The following is a 22520-nucleotide window of genomic DNA, read 5'->3' on the forward strand; positions in this document are numbered from 1 at the left end:
CTTAATGATAAGTCCTTTATTAATCATTTCCTAAAAACGACTGAGCTAAGGAAAAACAAAATTCCAAAATTCAAAATTAAGGAAATGACGATCAAAATTCGAAATTAAAACAAGAGATCTTGCCATACCTTACTTGAGAGCTTAACTCTAAAATGCAAAATGAATAAAATCGCCTAGGCGAAATTGAGGTATAAATAGTCTTCAATGTTATCTCCTCAAAAGATCAATTTCACCACCTTTGGATTTCAACGTGATCTTCAAGTCTTGCCTCTTTGACAATTTGCTCAAATGGATCTTCAAGTTCGCCTTAACAAATCCTCCTAGTCTCGCACCTTTGACGTGGTCTTCAATCCTTGACAAATTCGCTCCAACGAAGTCTCCAAGATATCGCACCACCTTTATTAGTAAACTCCAAATCGCACTTCTCCCTTGTCTTCCTTAATTCGCATGTAGAAGGATAAAATGATGATGTGAAAATGAAATCTTCCACTCCCCATATATAGTGCTTGGATTGCATTTATCCCTTAGGCCGACTTGAGGATATAAAACAATTTTTTAAATGATTTTTAAATGATTTAGCAAGGCCGACCTCCCTTTGTAGCGCTTCAAATTCGATTTTTATTAATTAATTAATTAATTATTAATGCCTTACGTTTTTAATTTGCAAATTTCGATTTTTAATAAAGGCAAAATAATTAATAAAAGATCAACGCCACATTAAATGCCAAATTAAATAGGATTTTCAATTTTTTTATCGAACTTAGCATTTAAGGAAAATTTGAATTGCTTATTTGGCGCCAAAACTATGAAAATGAGAGGGACGTACCTCATCGCCCTGGTCCCTTGGAGAGGGACAGGAGCGATCCATGATTTTGTCTTGATTTTTGCATTTTTCACGTTCAATATGCATCCTTTTATCTTCGATCTTCATTGTGATGTCCTCCAAACGTCGTCCCTTGCCTCGCTTAACCTCACCTTGCTTTGATCTTGAAGGAATATGAGTGCTCTTGATAGGATCGCCCTTATGAAATCTTGTTCTTACGTAAATCTTGCACAAAATGACCAATGCATCTAACATCGCCCTGGTCCCTTGGAGAGGGATAGGAGCGATCTATGTCCTAGGATGCGAATTTCATCATTGTGACGACCTTTTAATGTTTGTGCTTGCTAAAGACGCCTTGAAATGTCCCTCGCCACCTTGTCTTGACTTGGATCGACCTTGAACTTGCATAGGAAGTAACATCACCATTGTATCGCCCTGGTCCCTTGGAGAGGGACAGGAGCAATCCTCCTTTTGTAGCCTTTATCTCACTTTGTCAGGTTCCAAGTCTATATTCAACGGATTCGTCTTTCTTCACTCCATTCGTTCATGCCTTGACATTGTTTGTAACTTTGCAAGAAAATCAATTATATCAAAAATCGCTCTGGTCCCTTCCTGAGGGACAGGAGCGAACTAGACATTTAGGACCTTTGTGGACGTCCAAAAAAATCTTCATTTTGTATTCAATGCGTCCATCTCATGTTCTTCCTTGCTTTTGAACGTACACTTGTCTTGACATTTGCCTGGATTCTGTCTAATGAAGGAAATCGCTCTGGTCCTTGGGAGAGGGACGAGAGCTACAAGGTACCTCGCCCTGGTCCCTTGGAGAGGGACAGGAGCGATTTTGCTCTTGTGGGCCTCATTTCACTTCATCACCTTCGAAAATTATATTCAACGGATTCGCAATGCCTCCTTTCATTCATTCATGCCTTGAGATCGGTTGAAATTTGGCGAGAAAATCATCTACAACAAAAATCGCTCTGGTCCCTTCCTGAGGGACAGGAGCGAACTTAAGCATTTTGGTCCTTTGTTGACGTTTGATAATCTTCAATTTGTCTTCAACGGGTTCGATTGACCTCCTTTCTTGCCTTCGAACATAAAATTTGCTTGATTTTTGCCCAGATCGTACCTTATGAAGAATTTCGCTCTGGTCCTTCAGTGAGGGACAGGAGCGAATTTGACCCTCTAGGCAAAAACTTCATCATTTCATTGTTTTTGATCAAGTCTGGATGTTCTATCATGCTCATTTCGTCCTTCACCATGCCTTTGATGTCTCGATTCGTCCAAACAAGGTCAGGAATGGCTCAACTAAGCATTTTCGCTCTGGACCTTTGGTGAGGGACACGAGCGATTCGCCTTGGTCCCTTGGAGAGGGACAGGAGCGCTTTTCGCTCTAGACCCTTGGAGAAGGACACGAGCGAAATTTGACTTTTCGCACTCTTTATCAGGATAATTTTAATGGAATATAACATTTAAGTCACTTATACTTTAAGTTATATTCCATATATACTTTCAGGATGTTTGAGAGTGGTTTCAGACCTCCAGGAGTTATATTGCAAAATCTAGTTTTTGGAGGTTTTTTCAGTTTCCAGACTTAGTCAAATTCAGGATCAGGGCATTCCAGACTTAGCCAAATTTCAGGATCAGGACCTCACTCAAGCCGGACTTGCTATCCTATGTGATCCCCTGGGCGACGCTTCAAGTTATATTCATTTGATAAAATGCACCTCTTTGGACCTTTTCACATCGTCAAGACGTTAAAATCTTGCAAGGACAAAGCAAAATTGGATTTGTAGCTCCGGTCCTTCACTGAGGGACAGGAGCGATTTTTCCCCTGGAGGCATTTCTGTGCTCATGAAAATCTTCAATTTATATTCAATGGAAAGATCTCGCCTTTCTCCATCACTTCCAATTCGTAATTCATCTTGACCCTGCAGGAATAGTAAAATATTTGAAAACGAGCTCCCGTCCTTCACTGAGGGACAGGAGCGATTTTGCTCCTACAGGCCAAAATAACATGATTTTACACATTTTAACACTTCACAAGGCGAAAACAAATCATTTGAGATGCCTAGGATCAAAAATCAAAAATGTCAAAATTTGGTCAAAAATATTCAATTGGACAAAAATTCACATTTCATCTTCAACACTTACACAAATTTAAGCTCTGCATCAACATTCCAATTGAAAATTAGACCATTCTGGCGAATTCATTGCATTCAAAATTTGCATTCTAGAAAAGGAAATTCAAAAAGCTCTCAAAACTGACTGGATTCTGGCCTGAAAAGACGGTAATTAAAACCCTAAGGCTTGACCCTAAATCCAGACAACTAACAAACTAACAAAACCCTAAAAAAGCAAAGCGAAAACGAGCAAAACGAGCAAAAAAAAACATGGGTCCCCATTTGCAATGGGGCGATGTGTGAAAACGTCACAACAGTCTTGGGCAATCATACCTTCCACACGTCACAATAATCTGTTAGATGTATAACAGTGCTACCTTTTTATACAGTGTTGTGAATCTGTCTTTCATTCAATAACAAATTTCCGGCCTCATTGACATTATTATCTTTGATTTTACAAGTTTAATCACCAAGCACTCTATATAGCTAGGATCATACATGTGTTGTACGTTTATATTTCACATCAGTATAAAGAAATATTATACTGGATTACAATGACGGTTATATTAAGTGAAATTTATTGATTTTCAGTTCTTATATTTCAAGCAACTTGTGAGGATCATATAGTGATTTTTTTTTCTCCCATTTTGGCAGAAGTGCGGCTATTACTGCTGAGAAATTGAACCAAGAGATTGGTTGCTTGGGAGTGAAAGCAGAAGAGGGAGAAGGAAAGCTTACAAAAGTTGTTCTCAAATCTGATGGTGGTAGGTGAGTTTTGTAGTTATTCTTATGTACATGAATTTTGGATTTGTTTGCACTTATAATCATCCATTCTCTTATTTTTGTCCTAGTTATGAAAAACTAAAAATCTTATGGAAAATGATTGAAATAACTTTAATGTTACAACAACAATGCTTTGGGAGCCTTTTAGTAAACTGGAGACTGTCAATATGAAGTTGTATTGGATATTCAGGTGTGCCATATTGATAGAACCTTGAATTGGCTCTGTGATCGCTATCATCATCCCTAAGGATCAACGTAAAGGATTATTTTTCAATCCCAACAGAAGAAGGACAAGAAAATTATAACTGGTTTCAAATGGCACACACCTCCCAGAAGGTTTTAGACAAGGGAAAGAGATAATGTCTTGTATATTGCAATGGTTTTCAGCATAGTTCCATGGATGTTCTTAATGGGGGGACATAGGGATGGGTTTCAAGGACAGGGGTACCAAGGGCCTAAGTTTGGAGACAGTGGCAGGGGTGGCGCTATTATACATGTAGTACTTGAAAAAATAGTTATAAAAAGACATATAAGAATTACAATTTTGAATTTACAAATGGAACTTTGGCAAATTAGTAAAACCTATTGTACTACTTAACAATCAACAACATTGAAGTTTGAACAATGAAATGATGAGTTCAAAATTTATATTCAAGATTTCATAATGATGATTACAATGAGTACAATGATGTCAAAATAACAAAATGGAGTGAAGTAAGGCCTGTGATCATCGCCAAACTCCTCATCACTAGAACTGTTAGAAATGGACATGTAAGATCCCCTATGGAATCTTGCTTAATATTTTTCACTTTTCCTCACTGAGTAATTTCGTCAAACAGTTTGCAGGTTTTCTTTGAAGAGATTTTTGCTTGTTGTTTACTTGTTTAATGGTTTGGTTAAATCATAAAATCCAAGACGCATACAAGATTCATATCATTTGGCAAATGCAACTATGACAGAATAAAATATCTATTGACTGTAAGACCTGATTACAAGTAATATTAACTGCTGTTAATGAACAGAAATCAGAAATTATCTAGCACACAACTTCTAACCTTTTAGCATGAGTAACAGTCTGTAACTATATATTACATGGTTCAGAATTGTACAGAACACTAGCAGAAAGAGTGCTTAGAGAAGAAGAGGCGGCTATGAGGGTATTTGTTCTCTATTCAACCCCTTTGCTTCAGCTAACACAATCTTGGCGTTCCCCTAATCAATAATCAAATGCTGTTCATTTGTCATGAAAGGCCTGAAGACACGCTTACGCCATGAATTAAGAGTTCCACATGAAGAAAGAGAATGCCAACCAATGTGATGAAGGTCCACGCCAAAGGATAGAGGCTAAGGAAGCCAAGCCACACTGAGACAATACAATATAGTGAAGTGGCCAAGAAAGTCAAACTCCCATGCCAAAGTGCTTTTAATATTTATTTTGCTTCAAACTCCTAATGAGTTGCCCAAGACAGATTGGATCATAGATTGCATACTTAGACTCCGAGCGTATTCAGCAAGGTCAAATTTTTGACACGGCAAAAACTCTGCGAAAACTCAACAAAAAATCGGTCCCTTAAACCCTCTCCAAATTGCATTGAATTCTTTCTGATATTTGTTTAGGGCTTTAAGAAGGAAAAAAAAAGCATTTTTAGTGCATTTTACTTGTTGTTTTCAAACCTCGTGTTTTTTGGGCTTATTGGATGTTATTTTTTATTATACCTGTGTTCTATGCCTTTTTTTGGCTATTACTTGTATTCTAGGCATTTATTTTGCTTTTTCCTGTGATGGCGAGTCCTTGTGAGTCATGTGAGCATCCTGTGAGTTGGGCAAGTCACATGTGAGTATTGTCAACACTTGTGATTGGCAAGTAAACCCATGAGCCACTCACGAGGGAAAAAATATGGCGAGTACTCGCTGAGTCCCAAATCAATGGATTGTATTAAGAAACAATAGAATACCTTCAAATGCCAAGGCATCCATCTCTTCCTAAGATTAACCAAAATCTTCACAAACTCTAAAATTTGTCTTTATTGAAGACTTCACAAATTTTCAAAATACCTCAAATGTTGAAGTGCAACTGCAAAACTTGGATAATTCTGCCAAATCATTTGCCAGGGTAGATCTTTCACCATTGAAGTCAATCTTCTTCAAGGGGTTTTTTTCGTCCTCAGGAATGCTGAAATGAACCAAGTCCAATCTTCAAAACCACAAGTGTCTCAAATCAAAGAAAATGAATAATCTGCATAATACCAAATGAGTTATCAACTCCTTTTTTATAAGCCTTTTCAAGAAATTTTTGAAAACTCCATTTTAAAATCACTTTAATAATTAAATAAACTGTATAACTCTGAAAATTGATTTATTCTATTTTTCAAACATTTCTAGCACGTATAGTCAATTTTTAGCGTTCCATCATTTCAAACTTTCCTTTCTCTTTCCAACAAGCAGTAATATTGAGGTGCTTGATAAATTCATTTAATTAAAATAGCAACCTTAGTAAAATAAATTAATTATAGCTCTAAAACACACCCAAGTAGCGACGATGGCCAAAAAGCATCGGAATTGAAAATCGATTGTGTAGAAGCAATGTTGATGATGAAAGATGATAATCAAACCCAACCGGGTGACTTACTAAAAACATACACCCCCTTCAAGAATCTTGGAAACCACATTGGAAGTTGGAAATAACACCTGAAAATGTGATATAACAACACTAAACCCTATGAGAACATCAAATTACCCTTTCAATTAGGCTAACACAAACCCATAAAGTTATCGCCATCTGCAAAGTAAGAGAATTTGAAAATGGGGACATTACAGGACACATGGTTAAGCTTCACCAAACTAATACCAATTGGCCTTGCCTGTTTAACTGCAACATCCTCATCAATTTGTGCTATCTCCTTTGGCTCGAGTTCCCACCATGTTGTTGGGCTCTCTTTGTACAAAAGTATTTTGTAATCAATGAGATGCAAAACACTATGTACAACCACTTGATTTTCTGCCCTCCTAGAGGTAAGTCTGTTTTTCTTAAGAGATTGAATGAAGCTATAAGTAGACTAATTCATTTCAACAACTGAAAAACTGGAAACCTTAGATGGTAATTGAATGGTTAGAGTGGTAGTCAAAGAAATTGATCTATGAAAATTCCACCACAAAATTGGGTCCTATGCCATGGTTGCCATATGCATCTTGGCCACCTCAGAGTAACCCTAAGAGTGGCAAATTTTGTCCTCTTAATGCGAATGATGTTGGCATCAACAAGATCATACATCTTTTTGATGGCTCTAATGAACCTTGCCTTCACCTCACCATCTTGTATGAGTGTAACTCTAGCAGGCCTTTGCTTGTACTACTTGGGGTTCAATGCATGGGTAGCCATGTGCAGGCCTTTGCTTGTACTACCAAGCCTTTGCTTGTAATACTTGGGGTTTAATGCATGGGTAGCCATGTGCAAGGGAGTGTTGAGATTCTCCCATCTCCAATGAATGATTGGCTGACTATGCTCATTGTTGAATGCTAGTGTGAGGTCCTCTTGCACAACAACCCTCATTTGGTCAAGAATAGTATCAATTCACTCATACATCTTTCCAAGGCTAGGTGCATTGGCATCCCCATATTTGATGACTTGGAAAACTGGAGTAATCATGGAGACTAGATATTTTGCGTCATCCCAAAAAACATCACTCTTCATTACATCCTTCACCCTCTTCCCTTGCTTTGTCTTGGACATAGGCCACTAGTTCCATTTTGTTGTCATAACCATTAGTTGCAATGCCTCTTGCAACTCGAGCATTCTCCTCAAGAGTATGAAATAAGATGTATATCTAGTCTTGATAGGTTTCAAGAACTCCTTAGTGAAGCTCATAAAGAGTGCATGTGAAGTGTGGTAGTTGTAGGTAAACATTTGCACATCTCTAGCATCCTTGACCATTGGTTTGATCCAATCAATTTTCCCCATGTCCTTGAGTGCATTATTCTTGGCATGCACAACAAGGAGTCCACTAAGTATGTCTATAAGCTGTCTCAATCAATTTCCTTGTAGTTTTGCACACATGGGCCACATTTGTTACTACTTGGACCAAATTTTGTGGCCCAATCTTCTCAATATCATCTTTGAGTATCTGAAACTGAAATTTGACATCTTTGTGATGTTCTAATTAATCAACCGCCTTAAGAAAACATGGGCCCTCTATACATGTAACCATGATATTGGTGAGTGGACAATGCCTAATGTTTGTACACCTATCCATGACTAGCACTCTAGCCATTCAATTACTATCTCAAGTTTTTATGGACCAATGGCTAGCCATTCAATCATTAGGCATTGTCCACTCTAGCCATTCAATTTCTATCTCAAGTTACACCTATCCATGACTAGCACTCTAGCCTACCTTACCCTCACCATCTTGTATGGGTGTAACTTTACCAAGCGTTTACTTGTACCACTTGGGGTTCAATGCAAAGGCAACCATGTGCAAGGGACTTGTTGATGTGTTTTTCATGCACATGCAAACACAGAATAAAATACCAAGGTATCTTATCCTCTCTTGAACAAAGTTTCCCCGAATGCTGAAGATTTTGCGTAAGGATCAATTGAGGCAACTCCAAGGTTCTTTTATGTAGGTTCTCTACTTGTGGATAAGCTTCTCGCGGTATGATGTGATTTTGCTGGAATCACAAGGGGACTTACACTCGATGACCTGAGCGTTTGATTTGCTTTGGATATCATTGGAACGTGGGTCTTTACTGATCCTTGATTTTTAAAAAAGGGAAAAGGATAAGGGTTGGAGAAGGATCTAATTCTAACACTAAGAATGTAGGAGCAATGGATGACCTTTGATGAAACTTTAACTAAGTCTTGCTTTGACATGCTAGGATCATCTCCACAAGGTTAGTGCGATCTTCTAAGGAAAGCTTTATGATGTTCAAATCACCGCTACAAGCATAGACACCGCCAAGTTGATGCATATCAATGAAGAATTGATAATTGGAGTTAAGCTTAGCTGAATGATTCCAGTTGACTACGTGTTGTGACGTTTTCACACATCGCCCCATTGCAAATGGGGACCCTTGCTTTTTTTGCTTTTTAGGGTTTGTCTTTTTAGGTTTTTTAGGGTTTTGTTAGTTAGCCTTTGCATTTTGAGTGCTGTCGGGAGATCAATAGGATAGCAAGTCCGGCTTGAGTGAAGTCCTGATCCTGAAATTTGGCTAAGTCTGGAATGTCCTGATCTTGAATTTGACTAAGTCTGGAAACTGAAAAACCTCCAAAAACTAGATTTTGCAATATAACTCCTGGAGGTCTGAAACCACTCTCAAACATCCTGAAAGTATATATGGAATATAACTTAAAGTATAAGTTCTTATACTTAAAATGTTATATTCCATAAAAATTATCCTGATAGAGAGTTCAAAAAGTCAAATTTCGCTCCTGTCCTTCACTGAGGATCCAGAGCGAATTTCGCTCCTGTCCCTCTCCAAGGGTCCAAGGCGAATCGCTCATGTCCCTCACCAAGGGTCCAGAGCGAAAAAGCTTATTTGAGCCATTCCTCGCCTTGTTTGGTTAAATTGAGACATCAAAGGCATGGTGAAGGACGAAATGAGCATGATAGAGCATCCAGACTTGATCAAAAACAATGAAATGATGAAGTTTTTGCCTAGAAGGTCAAATTCGCTCCTGTCCCTCACTGAAGGACCAGAGCGCTTTTCTTTATATGCACAATTTTAGACCTTTTTTGGACATTAACTTTTATTCATAGCATGAAGTAAGATGATATCTTCCTTAGCCAAGACTTTTTTTGATGAAAATTGTAACGATTTGGCCTAGAAGGACAAAATCGCTCTTGTCCCTCACTGAAGGACCGGAGCTTGAAATCCAAGATTGCTTTGTCCTTGCAAGATTTTAATGATTTCGCGATTTAAGGAGAACAAAGAAAATGTGTTTTATCAGTTGAATATAATTTGAGTGCACCTCGATGGAGAAAATCTACTCAAAGAGTCAAAATCGCTCCTGTCCCTCTGCTAGGACCAGGGCGAATTTTAATGAAAGCGCTCCTGTCCCTCTCCTAGGGACCAGAGCGATTTCCTTAAAAGACAAGTTTTTGGTGAAGTGAAATGAGTTTTTAAGTTTGAGGCAAGCAAAAGGAGGCGTAACGAATCTATTGAATATAATTTTGAAGAGTGCAAGATGCCAGTGAAGCCTATTTTGTCCTAGGCGCTCCTGTCCCTCTCCAAGGGACCAGAGCGATTTCTTTCTAAGACAAATTTCTCACCAAGTTGAAGCAAATTCCATGTCAAAGATGAGTGTAGGGGAGCATAGCGGATCCATTGAAGATAGTTTTAAACGTTGGCAAAGAATGATTGAGCCTACAAATGAAAGTTCGCTCCTGTCCTTCAGTCAAGGACCAGGGCGAAATCTTGGTTATTTTGCCTTCCCCTTCGAATTTTAATGACTCCAAGCCAAGGTACAAGGCGGCAATGATATTGGAAATGTTTCGAAGAAGAATGAAGTTGCAAAGACCGCAAAAAGTGATGGAAATAGCCAAAGCGCTCCTGTCCCTCTCCCAGGGACCAGAGCGAAATATGCAAGTATGCTTAAATTTTGAATAACTCTTCCGTTTCAAACGTTCAAGAAGGAATAAAGGACATTATTTTACTCTTTGAAGGCAATTGGAAGTTCATACGATCAAATGTTTATACCAAAAACAAAAGTTCGCTCCTGTCCTTCAGTCAAGGACCAGGGCGATATTCATTAAACTAGTCATTTCCTTCAAAAACTATGCCAAGGCGAGGTCGCACAAGGTCGAAAATGTCTTTGGGAAGATGACAAGCAAGGGGTTAACGTCAAAGGATGGCAATCTTAAGCTAAAATGTAAAGTTCGCTCCTGTCCCTCACCAAGGGACCAGGGCGATATTCACTTGAATATCAAATTTGCCTTGTAAAGGACAAGTAAAGTACGCGTGGAATGAATGGATAAAATTGTTACTTGCCTTGGGATGCAAATTGGTGATTAAGGAGACAAAGACCAAGGAAGAAAAGCAAAATCGCTCCTGTCCCTCAGTCAGGGACCAGAGCGAAAATGGTCTAGGAGGCATTCATTTCAAAACATTGAATCAATCAAGCTCAAGGTTCCTATTTAAAATGCCAGTTTCAACGTAGAGGAAGTGACTTTGAACGTAAAAAGCGAGAAATTCAAGAACAAAATACTAAGGCGCTCCTGTCCCTCTCCCAGGGACCAGAGCGATGTGGTTTGTATCCCTTATATCTCCCATGTTTAGGCGCCAACATCATTTTCAAATGCATTAAACGCTAAATTTCGATGAACCTTGATTTTTTTAAATTAAAAATCGGCATTTAATAGGTGCGCACAAGGCATTTAATTGATTAATTTAATTTTAATTTTGCCTTTTAAAAATCGAAATAATTAATTATAAAGGCATTTTAATCAATTAATCTAAATAAAATTGGAGCGCTTGGGTTTTATTTTCTATATTTTACAAAGTCGGCCTCCATTTTTATTTGAAATTTTTTTTTTTTATTTGCCTATTTTCAAAAGTCGGCCTATGGGGGATTGAAGAGGTAAGCGCTTATATAAAGGGGGTGTGATATGGCATTTTAAATCATCATTTAATCATTCATTTGCATGCGATTTGGAAGACAAGGAGGAGTGCGAAATCTCATCAAGAGGAGTGCGAATTGTGTTCAAGTGGAGCGCATTTGCCCTCAAGGCGTTGGAAGACCCCAAAGTTGGTTGAGTTGACAAGAAAGGCGCCTTTGCTAGAGGAGGATCACGTTGAATACTTCAATCTTCGTTTTTGCCTAGGCGAATTTCATAGTTTTAGCATCTTTTGTTAAGTTAGCTCTCAAGTGAGGTATGGCGAAGTCCTCTTTGTTCTTATTTTTGAATTTCAAAAGTCGTCCTAGCCTTAATCTTGAATTTTGAATTTTGAAAATTTGAATTTCCAGTAGCTCAATCGTATTTAGGAAATGATAACTCGAAGACTTATCATGAAGTTTTCTAAATTCAATCTTTAATCTAATCTATGTTTATACATTGCAAAATCTATTACTTATTATGAAATGTTGTGTAGGTATCAAGATGGCGACTCCAAGCTCGAAAGATCTACAAGTCGGAAGACTCTCCTCAAGGAAAATCAAGCCAGATCAAGAACGATCAAGCAAGGACAAGGGCGACCTCCTCCAGCCTAGCATCGACAAGGACGGCCTTCTTCGATCCAGCATCATCAGGATAAGGGCGACCTCTTCCAATCCAGTATTCCAAGGCGAGGTACATCAATCATCCTGCACATCAAGGACACAAGAAGTCAGAACAAGGGTTCGTTGAAGAAGCAAATAATTTTAGAAGAGTTAATTAAAGATAGCTTCTCAACAACATCAAGTTGAATATCTACCAAGTTACAAGTGTCAGACGAGGTGGCATCCTAGTCATCACTTCTCCAATCAGTGTGGTCCACCTCAGCATGTCCAGATCCAATGTACCTAACTCATGGAAGGTGGCACAAACTCCGATGTACCTACCCCGGCTATTCATTGGTGGAATTTTCTAGAGAGGACATGTGTCCAAGCAATACAATTTTATCATTGGTCAAGCATTAAATGTTATGTAATGATTGTAACAAACCCTAATTAGGGTTTTCATTGTAAAATCTTGGCCATTGATCTCGAATTGATCTAAGCCATCGAATTGTATTGAAGGCACTAAATAAGCCCTGGCATTTCATTTTGTAAAGGCAATTAGCAATAGTTAGATAATAGTTAGAGAGTTGAAAATAGTTAGAAGATAGAAATAGAATAGTAACTAGAGTAGAGTAGAGAGAGAAGGCAAAGATTGTTGCCAAGATGTTGTTGTAAAAGACTTGTAACTTCATTAAAGAAATGGTGAAATTTATGGGTCGATTCGACAATTTGCATGGTCTTTATACTTCTCGTATTTGATTTCATGTTATTAGATGAGTGGAAGAAATGTGCTTGATTGATGGTGGAATTCGTACATCCATACTACTAGCAGTTTGTTGATTGCAGACTTGCCTTGCGTAGTCAACTGGAATCATTCAGCTTAAGCCTAACTTCAATTGTCGCTTCTTCATTGATATGCATCAACCTGATGGTGTCTATGCCTGCAGTGATGATTTGAACATCATAAAGCTTCCCTTCGAAGATCGCACTAGCCTTGTGGAGATGGTCCTGCGATGTCAAAACAAGACCTAGTTAGAGTTTCATCAAAGATCAATCATTGCTCCTACATTCTTAGTATTAGGATTAGATCCTCTCTTCGCCCTCATCTTTTTTCCTTTTTTCAAGTCAAAGTTAGTAAAATCCCGTGTCCAGCAATATTCAAAGCAAATCAGAAGTTCAATCATCAAATGTAAGTCCCCTTGTGATTCCAGCAAATCACATCATACCACAGAGAGCTTATCCACACGTAGAGACCCTACATACAAGAACCTTGGAGTCATCCTGATTGATCCTTTTTCGCGATATCTTCAGCAATCAGAGGCTTTACTCAAGAGAGGATAAGGTACCTTTAGGTATTTTATTCTGTGTTTGATAGTGTACAAAATACACGTCAACACTACGTAGGGCAAGTTTGCAATCAACAAACCGCTAGTAGTATGGATATATAAATTTCACCATTGATCATACAAATTTCTTCCATTCATCTAATAACATGAAATTAAATTTGAGAAGTATAGAGACCATGCAAATTGTAGAATCGACACATAGAATTCACCATTCCTTCAATGAAGTTTACATGTCTTTTGCAACAATCTCTTGGCAACAATCTTTGTCTTCTCTTTCCACTCTACTCTAAAATGCTATCTACTATTGAGCTACTAATTATTGACTATCTCTCTTTTGCTAACTCTTAACTATTCTTTGACTATTAACCCTTACAAATGAAGAGCCAAGGCTTTATATAGAGAGCCCTTTACAAATTGACGACTTTGATTGACTTAGAATCAATGGCTAGGATTACAGGATAGAAACTTTAATTAGGGTTTGTTATAACAAACTTCCTTAGCCAATGAGAAAATTACATTCCAGGAGTGAGGACCAATAGGAAGCAGGGGTAGGTACACCGAAGTTTGTGCCATCACCGATAAATTAGGTACATTGAATCTGGTCATGCTGAGGTGGACAAATTTGACTGGAGGAATGATGACTGGGATGCTACCTTGTCTAACACTTGTGACTTGGTTGATCCTCCTCTATTTCTGACGTGATGAATGATGTACTTCCTCGACTCCCCTGTGCTTGATGAGGCTTCCTTATGGTCAAGTCTTCTTCCTCCGGTAGTATATCTCGCTTTGGAGTGCTGGCAAAGCCTTTCTTTGTCATCTTTTGGTTCATTAGTGTGGCGAAGAGAAGGTTTTGGAGATAGCTTGCAATTCCTTGAACACTTGAAATCTCCCAATGCTTTTCTTGAACACTTGAAGTCTTCCTCCATGCATTTGGAGTGTCCTTGATGATGATGGGCTTAGAATAGGTCGTCCTTGTCCTGGCCTGATTTTCTTTCACCTGCAACACAAACCAAAAGATGATCAAGTACACATGATATATTTATCCCGTTCATAGCATTTCTTACCTTAAATTATTAACAAGAAGGCATCGAGATAGAATTTGCCTTAGAATCCTTCTCAGGGACAGGCCCTATAAGAATTTCGCTCAGAACCCTTTGGAAGGGTCAGGAGCGAATTTTGACAAAGTTGCTCAATCAGACCTCATTCTCAACATTACCTCACCAAGATCAAGTCATTAACCTCCAAAATTGCCAAGGAATAGGTTTTGCTCAAGGACCTAAGCAAAATATTAGACCACTTAGGAATTTCGCTCTGGACCCTTTGGAAGGGTCAGGAGCGAAATTTGCCTTCTTGGCTCAAATTCTTCTCACTTTGTGACCATACTTGTTCAAATGCATGTCTAAGGATGCCCTCAATCTCAACCAATACCAAGCTTGATGCAAAATTGGAGCAAAATGGAGTTTTTAAGGATTTCGCTTTGGACCCTTTGGAAGGGTTAGGAGCGAAATTCCTGAATTAGGCTCAAATTCTATCATTTCTTCACTCCAAAATGCCTCCAAGACAAGAATATGCCTTCAAAATCTTGATCATTGGTGGCCACAATCAATTCAAAGGCATGCCTAAGAGTCCTTCCAAGCTCAATCTTCCTTGATCCGCACTTGGCTAGACATAAAATTGAGAGGAAAAGGTAGATTTTAGGAATTTCGCTTTGGACCCTTTGGAAGGGTCAGGAGTGAAATTCAAGATTGAGGCTTGATTCTTCATTCCATTCGCCTTCATTCACTTCTGTTGACGTGTATTTCATACACAATCATACACAGAATAAAATACCCAAAGGCATCTTATCCTCTCTTGAGAAAATAGTCTCTAACTGCTGAAGATCTGCAAAAAGGATCAGTTAGATGGACTCCAAGGTTCTTTTAGTGGGGTCTCCACGTGTGGACAAGCTTTTTAATGGTATGATGTGATTTGCTGTTTCCTCCAAGGCGTCTTACGGATTCCAAAGGCTCGAAGATTCTACTAAACTAAAAGGAACTTTCAAAAAAAAAAATGGCAAAAGGACAGGGTTTAAGGAAGTCTAATCTAGCCTAACCCTATGAACGACTTAGCATGAATGAGATTTGGCAAGACTCAACCAACTTCAATTTTGCCATAAGATAACAACTCAATTGAAATTAGTGCGATCTTCTAAGGTAATAATGGTGTTCAATGCATCAAAGACCAAGGACACTACTACGAAGGTACATATCCTAGATACGAAAATGCTTGAAGGTTAAGGACTCAAAATGTTTTCCAGTCGACCACGCTAGGCGTTCCTACAATCAGCAAGAAGCTAGTGGTTTGGATTGCGAATCCTACCAAATATCAAATCTCACACTTAGTCTTTCAAATTAACAAACTACTTTGATTGAGCGTGATTCAAGTACATCCAACAACCATGAAGATAACTTAAGAAATTTGCAACAAAACACCATCACTTCAATATTTTATTGATTTCCAAGTCATCATATACAACAATTGCTTGAATTTCTCTCTTCAAGACTCAATCTTGCTACAAAATAAAAAAAACTGCTTCTAACTCTAATCTCTCTATTGCATCAACTATTATCTCTTACACCATTCACTATTACCAAATGAAATGAAAAATGGGGGTATAAATAGCATCCCCCGTTACAATGAAAGGTCCAGATTGAAAATAAATCAATGGACAAGATCATGACACCTAAACCCTAATTAGGGTTTGTTACAAATGACCTCCTTTTTACTGAACAACATTAAATACATAGCCAAATATTAAATTTGGCACAAAAATCTAGGAGGTATCAACCAATGAGAAATAAGATGTCATGTCATCTGTAACAACCTTTCATCTAGAATCTTATTCCCTTTCCAATTCTCTTTCTTAGCATATGCAATGAATTTTGTCACGATTCCTTCGATTTCTGTGCTTGGAATCTCGGGAAGATTCTTGATACTCTCTTCCAAGTGGATAACCTGATCAAATGCATCTAGAAGAGCTGCGTCCCAAGTAGGTTCAAGTTCCTTTGTTCTATCAATCAGGAGCATGGTGGCATACATCTGATCATACTGTTCATCTGTAACATCTGCGTCCTTGCGGAAGATGATCGTGATTCTATCCTCAAATTCTTGCAAATCCACATCTATCTCGACCTCGATCCTTCTACCAAGAATGGTACGAAGTACCTCAAATACTCTGTCCTGGATCGGATTGATCACCTCCTCAACTTGACCACATCTAACACTGATGTCCTCGAAGAGAACACTCTTTATATGGAGTAAGGTTGACCACTGAAACAAACTGTGAGGATCACCTTCTAAGATCCTCTCTTGCGCTAAAATTCTTCTGGATGTGTGTCTTATAACTTTCAAGACAGGGATGACAACGTCCTTGGTATGGGCAAATGCAGCTACTGTTGCCATCAATCTGTGGATTATCTCAAGAACTTGGATAGCCTGATGGGTGATCTTCGACATCCTTGTAACAAACTCTATGGCCATTGTATGAGATCTATCCATCCAACTACATGTACGCTGGACCAGATTCCTGAATCTTTCTGCTTCATTGATCGATTGAAGGGGCAATGCCTGCACTGGTGATCTAACTGGATCCTGACGTCCCAAAGGTTCATTGATATGACTGAAATATGTCCTCCATGCACCGACCTCTTTCTCAAGCTTCCTATTTTTTTCCACTTCTTCTCTAAACTTGTCCTTCAATGCCTCAAATGTGTCGGTGGCATCATCTAAAGTCTGCTCTGCTGTGGATGGTCCTAACTCAATAGTCTGTATATGATAGTCTTCTGCTAGGATCTCACCCTCATATTTGTCTGCTGCCGGTGTAGCTATCTGCAGTTTTCTAGATCCACTCTCATCTCGAATCATCTTGGACATCTTTATAGCCTTCTTCTTCTCTGTTGTCATATGTGAACGTCCCACAAGGTTCTCTAAATCAATTGCACTGTCCTCGTCCTCAATTACGATCACCTTAGTCAATCTTTCCTTCAACCAATCTGGGATATTCGATCTTGTCTCTTGAACTTGAATTTCTTTATGTACTATTTCTTCTTGTCTGGGAGGAGATGTTACTTCGTTATCCTCTTCTAACTCATAATCTTGGAGAGATCCATCGGATGAAACATGCTGTGCCTGTCCTTCCTCCTGTCTATCATTCTGTACCATCGACTCCATGGACTCTTCCACTCGAACTGTTCTATCTTCTGGTCTGGAAGAAGTACCTGGTGTTTGATCTTTGTTGGCACCTTGCTTTTTCTTGGAAGACTCTTTCTTTTCTGATCTTTCCTTTCTCTTCGAACCTCTCGAATGGAGATTGCCCTCACTGGCACATCGAAGGTTACCTTCACCTGAATTCCTAGGATTAGGATTGCCTTCACTAACACTGGCTCCACCTTCGGCTGGTTTCTCTTCCAAAGTAAAAGACATAGCTATGCCCTGTTCTCTCAACTTCTGATGCTGAACGTCTACCCATCTGCGAGTACAAGACAGGACTGGTGCCATCAAATCATCTAAATCCACGGCCTCGGGCTCATTCCAATTCAAACTAATTGTTTTGCTTTCTCTATCATATGAAGATTGGATGTGCCTGCCGTTGTCCTGAGCTTGGTCGGCCACTCTGTAAATCTTACATTTCCTGATGAAATCCAAAGGCAATCTAGAATGTATCCTTCGTTTCACTTCGAGATCATCTAGGAGATTCATCATAAAATCTTCAATTTGGTGCTCATGTCTAAATCTTCTACTGACCGTCTCCTCTAAATGTCCATGGGGATCAAAACTATTCCTCCAAGCAAAAGATGAAAAAGGATACAAGGCTAACTCCTTCTCTGCGTCATCCATGGCTAAGACACTAGGACATACCTCAACTGAATTACCCAAAATAATAGGTACCTGAACTCCATTCTGATGTCTGTGTCTGAATGCCTTCACATATGCTGCCAACTGCCTTGTTACTTCAAGTAACACAATTCTGTCTGTCGGGTACCTCGGCAACATGTATGGAGGTAAAGGACATCCATGCACTCTAATGTAAGTGAACTTGGGAAACTGAATGAACCAAGCACCGTACCTCTTGATGAATTCCTGGGCATCCTGAGATAATCTGTTGTGAATCCCTCCTTGCAACGTCCTTGTGATGTTCATCGTGAAAGTATCATTGACTAACTTGTAGTTTTTCCCTGGCGGATGATGCAAGTAGGTATAGGATTCACAAGCTCTGACCTCGCCGGGTCCTCTTCCAATCACTCCTCTGTGAGGTAGTCCTGCGTACTCAACGCTCCTGATTAAGGCATAGATGACGTATGAACTCATGTGGAAGGACTTAGTAGCCCTGAGTCTTCTCAACTGTACGTCTAAGCAATGGCTAATTATCCTAGCCCAATGTATCGTACCCTTACCTTGAACAATCACCTGGATGAAGTAAAACATCCACTTCTCGAAATAGAAGGCATGAGGTGCTCCTGTAACTCTGTTGAGCATGGTAATCAAATCTCTGTACTCCTCTTGGAAATCAATCCTGTGTGGTGTGTTCGGTACTTTGCTCAGACGGGGACGACTCTTGAGTAGCCAGTTCTTGTTGATTATGCTTAGGCAAGCATCTGGATCATCATCGTACACTGATCTGACTCCTTCAATGCTCTTGTATATCATGTCCCTGTGCTCTGGAAGATGGAAGGCTTCACTTATGGCTTCCTCTGAAAGGTACGCCAAAGTGTTTCCCTCGTTGGACACAATTGTCCTGGACTGTGGATTGTAGTGACGGGCACACTCGATCATCAACTCGTGGCACTGAACAGCTGGAGGAAAACCGGCCGCCTTGATGATGCCACTCTCTATTATTCTCCGGGCGACAGGTGATGGCTTGCCAATGTAAGGGACCTCTCGGAACTTCTTCGTGCTAAAGTTCCCCAAGTTTGTATCTCCAATGTTGCTCCACTTCTTCGGTCTTCTGATCTTCTTTCATGAGAGCCGAGCGGCTGGTGGATGCTCCCGCCTTCGGGGTCGCCATACCTACACAACATTTCATTATAAGAAATAGATTTTGCAATAAATAGCGTAAATAAGAGAGACAAATTTCTAGGAAACCTCATGATAAGTCTCTAGAGTTATCATTTCCTAAAAAACAACGATTGAGCCAAGAGATTCAAAATTTCAAAATTTCAAAATTTGAAATATGACGATGAATGAATAAAGCAATAATAATCAAATCGCCATACCTCGATAGAGAGTTAACTCTAGAATGCAAAAACAAAATTCGCCTAAGCAAAAATTGAGGTATAAAATAATCTTCAATATGATCTCCTCAAAATATCAATTTCGCCACCTTTGTCTTCAACGTGATCTTCAATTATCGCCTTTGACGTGGTCTTAAATGGATCTTCAAGTTCGCACAAACAAATCTCCAAGTTTCGCACCTTCGACGTGGTCTTAGATGGATCTCCAAGTTCGCCTTTGGTGTGGTCTTCAAATTCGCACCACCTTTTGATAACTAAGCGCCACCCTTGGATGAATGAAACTCGCACCACCTTTGGTCTTCAACGCAATTCGCACTCCACACTTCAAGCACACTTCGCACCACCTTTGCTTTCCTCAATTCGCATGAAGGATAAAAAACAAAATGATTGTGTGAAAATGAAATCTCTCACTCCCCTTTTATAGCGCTCATACCTTTTCATCCCCTAGGCCGACTTGAATAAATAAAACCATTTTTTTAAATGATTTGCAATAAGATAACAAGGCCGACTTGCCTAATTGGGCGCTTCAAATCAATTTTTATATTAATTAAATAATTAATTATTAATGCCTTGCGTTTTTTAAATGAGAATTTCGATTTTTAATAAAGGCAAAAAATAATTAATAAGAGATAACGCCATATTAAATGCTAAATAAAAATGGATTTTCAATTTTTTAAATTGATTTAGCATTTGAGGAAAATTCGAATTGTTTAATTTGGCGCCAAAAATATGAAAATAAAGGGACGTACCTCATCGCTCTGGTCCCTTGGAGAGGGACAGGAGCGATTCACCATTTTTGTCTAGATTTTTGCATTTCTTACGTCCAACTCCTTCATCTTCGTGTTGAAAATCGATCATCATGATGGGTCCTTTGAATTTGATCATCTTGCATGCGTACTTAAAGGCCTCCTGAATGTTCATCGCCCTTGTCCCTTGGAGAGGGACAGGAGCGATCTCCAAATTTCTACGTCCATCTTGCATCTTTTAACTTCGATCTTTATTGTTGGCGAATAACATCCTTTGCTCGTGTCTTTTGCGCTTATTTCATTTGTCTTCATTATGTGTTTGGACGCATTAAAGGGATCATCGCCCTTGTCCCTTGGAGAGGAACAGGAGCGATCCACGTTTTCTCCTTGACCTTGGCAACTTTAAACTTCGATCTCCTTTGCAACGTCTTCTAAACGTCGTCCCTTACCTCGCTTAACCTCGCCTTGCTTCGTTTTTGAAAGAATATGAGCGCTTTTGATGATATCGCCTTGGTCCTTGTCTAAAGGACAGGAGCGATGTGAGCTTTTACCCTTGATTGGCGACGTTTGGACGTTCAAAAACTCTTGCGAATTATCTTCAAACGATGCCTTGGACCATATGCCATCTTATGACGTCTTGACTTAGCCTGAACTTGAAGCAAAACGAGGAATCCAAAGCAAATCGCCCTGGTCCCTTGGAGAGGGACAGGAGCGATATAGTTTCCATGCTCAAAATGATGATCATTTTACGTTCAAAAACTCTTGTATATCATTTCTTATCATACCATGGACCCTCTAAAACATTGCAACGTCTTGTCCCTACGTAAATTTTGCATGAAATGGTCAATGCATCTAACATCGCCCTGGTCCCTTCCTGAGGGACAGGAGCGATCTATGTTATAGGGTGTCAATCTCTTCATTTCAACGTCCTTTGAGTGTTTGCGCATGATGAAGACGCCTTGTAATGCCCCTCGCCACCTTGTCTTGGCTTGTGTCGACCTTGAACTTTGGAGGAACGACCTTGAACTTGCGTAGGAAGTATCATCACCATTGTATCGCCCTGGTCCCTTGGGGAGGGACAGGAGCGATCCTTCCCTTGTAGCCACTATCTCACTTTGCCAGGTTCCAAATTTATATTCAACGGACTCGTCCTTCTTTACTCTATTCGTCCATGCCTTGACATCATTTGTAACTTTACAAGAAAAGCAATTATATCAAAAATCGCTCTGGTCCCTTCCTGAGGGACAGGAGCGAACTAGGCATTTAACACTGTTATGGACGTCCCAAAAATCTTCAATTTATATTCAACGCATTTATCTCATGTTTTCCCATGTCTTTGAACGTAAACTTGTCTTGACCTTTGTCTGGATTTTGCATAATGAAGGAAATCGCTCTGGTCCCTGGGAGAGGGACGAGAGCTACAAGGTACCTCGCCCTGGTCCCTTGGAGAGGGACAGGAGCGATTTGGTCACTATAGGTCATTCTCCTTCGTTTTTGCGTATCAAATTATATTCATTTGGCAAAGCATCTTCCCTTGGATGTCCTCAAATCATTAAGTTTTCGAAATCTTGCAAGGACAAGGCGAAATTTGAATTGTAGCTCCGGTCCTTCACTGAGGGACAGGAGCGATTTTCCTCCTGGAGGCATTTCTGTGCTCATAAAAATCTTCAATTTATATTCAATGGAAAGATATCGCCGTTCTCCATCACTTCCAACTTGAAATTTGTCTGGACTTTGCAAGGACGATGAGATATTTGAAAATGAGCTCCCGTCCTTCACTGAGGGACAGGAGCGATTTTGCTCCTATAGGCCAAAATAACATGATTTTTCACATTTTGACACTTCACGAGGCGAAAACAAATCAATTCCAATGCCCAGGATCAAAATCAAAAAAAGTCAAAATTTGGTCAAAATATTCAATCGGACAAAAAAATTCACATTGACTGTCAACACTTAGACAAATTTAAGCTCTGCATTAACATTCCAATTGAGAATTAGACCATTTTGGCGAATTCATTGCATTCAAAATTTGCATTCTAGAAAAGAAGCTCAAAAACCCTCAAAGAAACGACTGAATTCTGGCTTGAAAAGGCAAAATTTAAAACCCTAAGGCTTGGCCCTAAATCCAGACGACCAACTAACTAACAAAACCCTAAAAACGAAAGCGAAAACGAGCGAAAAACAAGCAAAAAGAGGGGGTCCCCATTTGCGATGGGGCGATGTGTGAAATGGTCACAAC

At 39.4% G+C, this 22520-nt stretch overlaps 1 protein-coding gene across 2 annotated transcripts in view; it reads left to right on the forward strand.

Moving 5' to 3' along the window:
- Positions 1-22520, forward strand: part of LOC131029483 (putative glucose-6-phosphate 1-epimerase) — a 45803-nt gene that overhangs the window by 13589 nt on the left and 9694 nt on the right. The window contains exon 2 of one of the 2 annotated variants that reach the window (XM_057959983.2): positions 3598-3711. The exons of the other annotated variant lie outside the window; for it this stretch is intronic. Within the exon in view, the coding sequence (XP_057815966.1) occupies positions 3598-3711 (114 nt within the window). The remainder of the gene's footprint in view (positions 1-3597; positions 3712-22520) is intronic. 2 annotated transcript variants of the gene reach the window in all.

This window comes from Cryptomeria japonica, chromosome 4 (genome assembly GCF_030272615.1).
Source record: "Cryptomeria japonica chromosome 4, Sugi_1.0, whole genome shotgun sequence".
In the NCBI taxonomy this organism is placed as follows: Eukaryota; Viridiplantae; Streptophyta; class Pinopsida; order Cupressales; family Cupressaceae; genus Cryptomeria; species Cryptomeria japonica.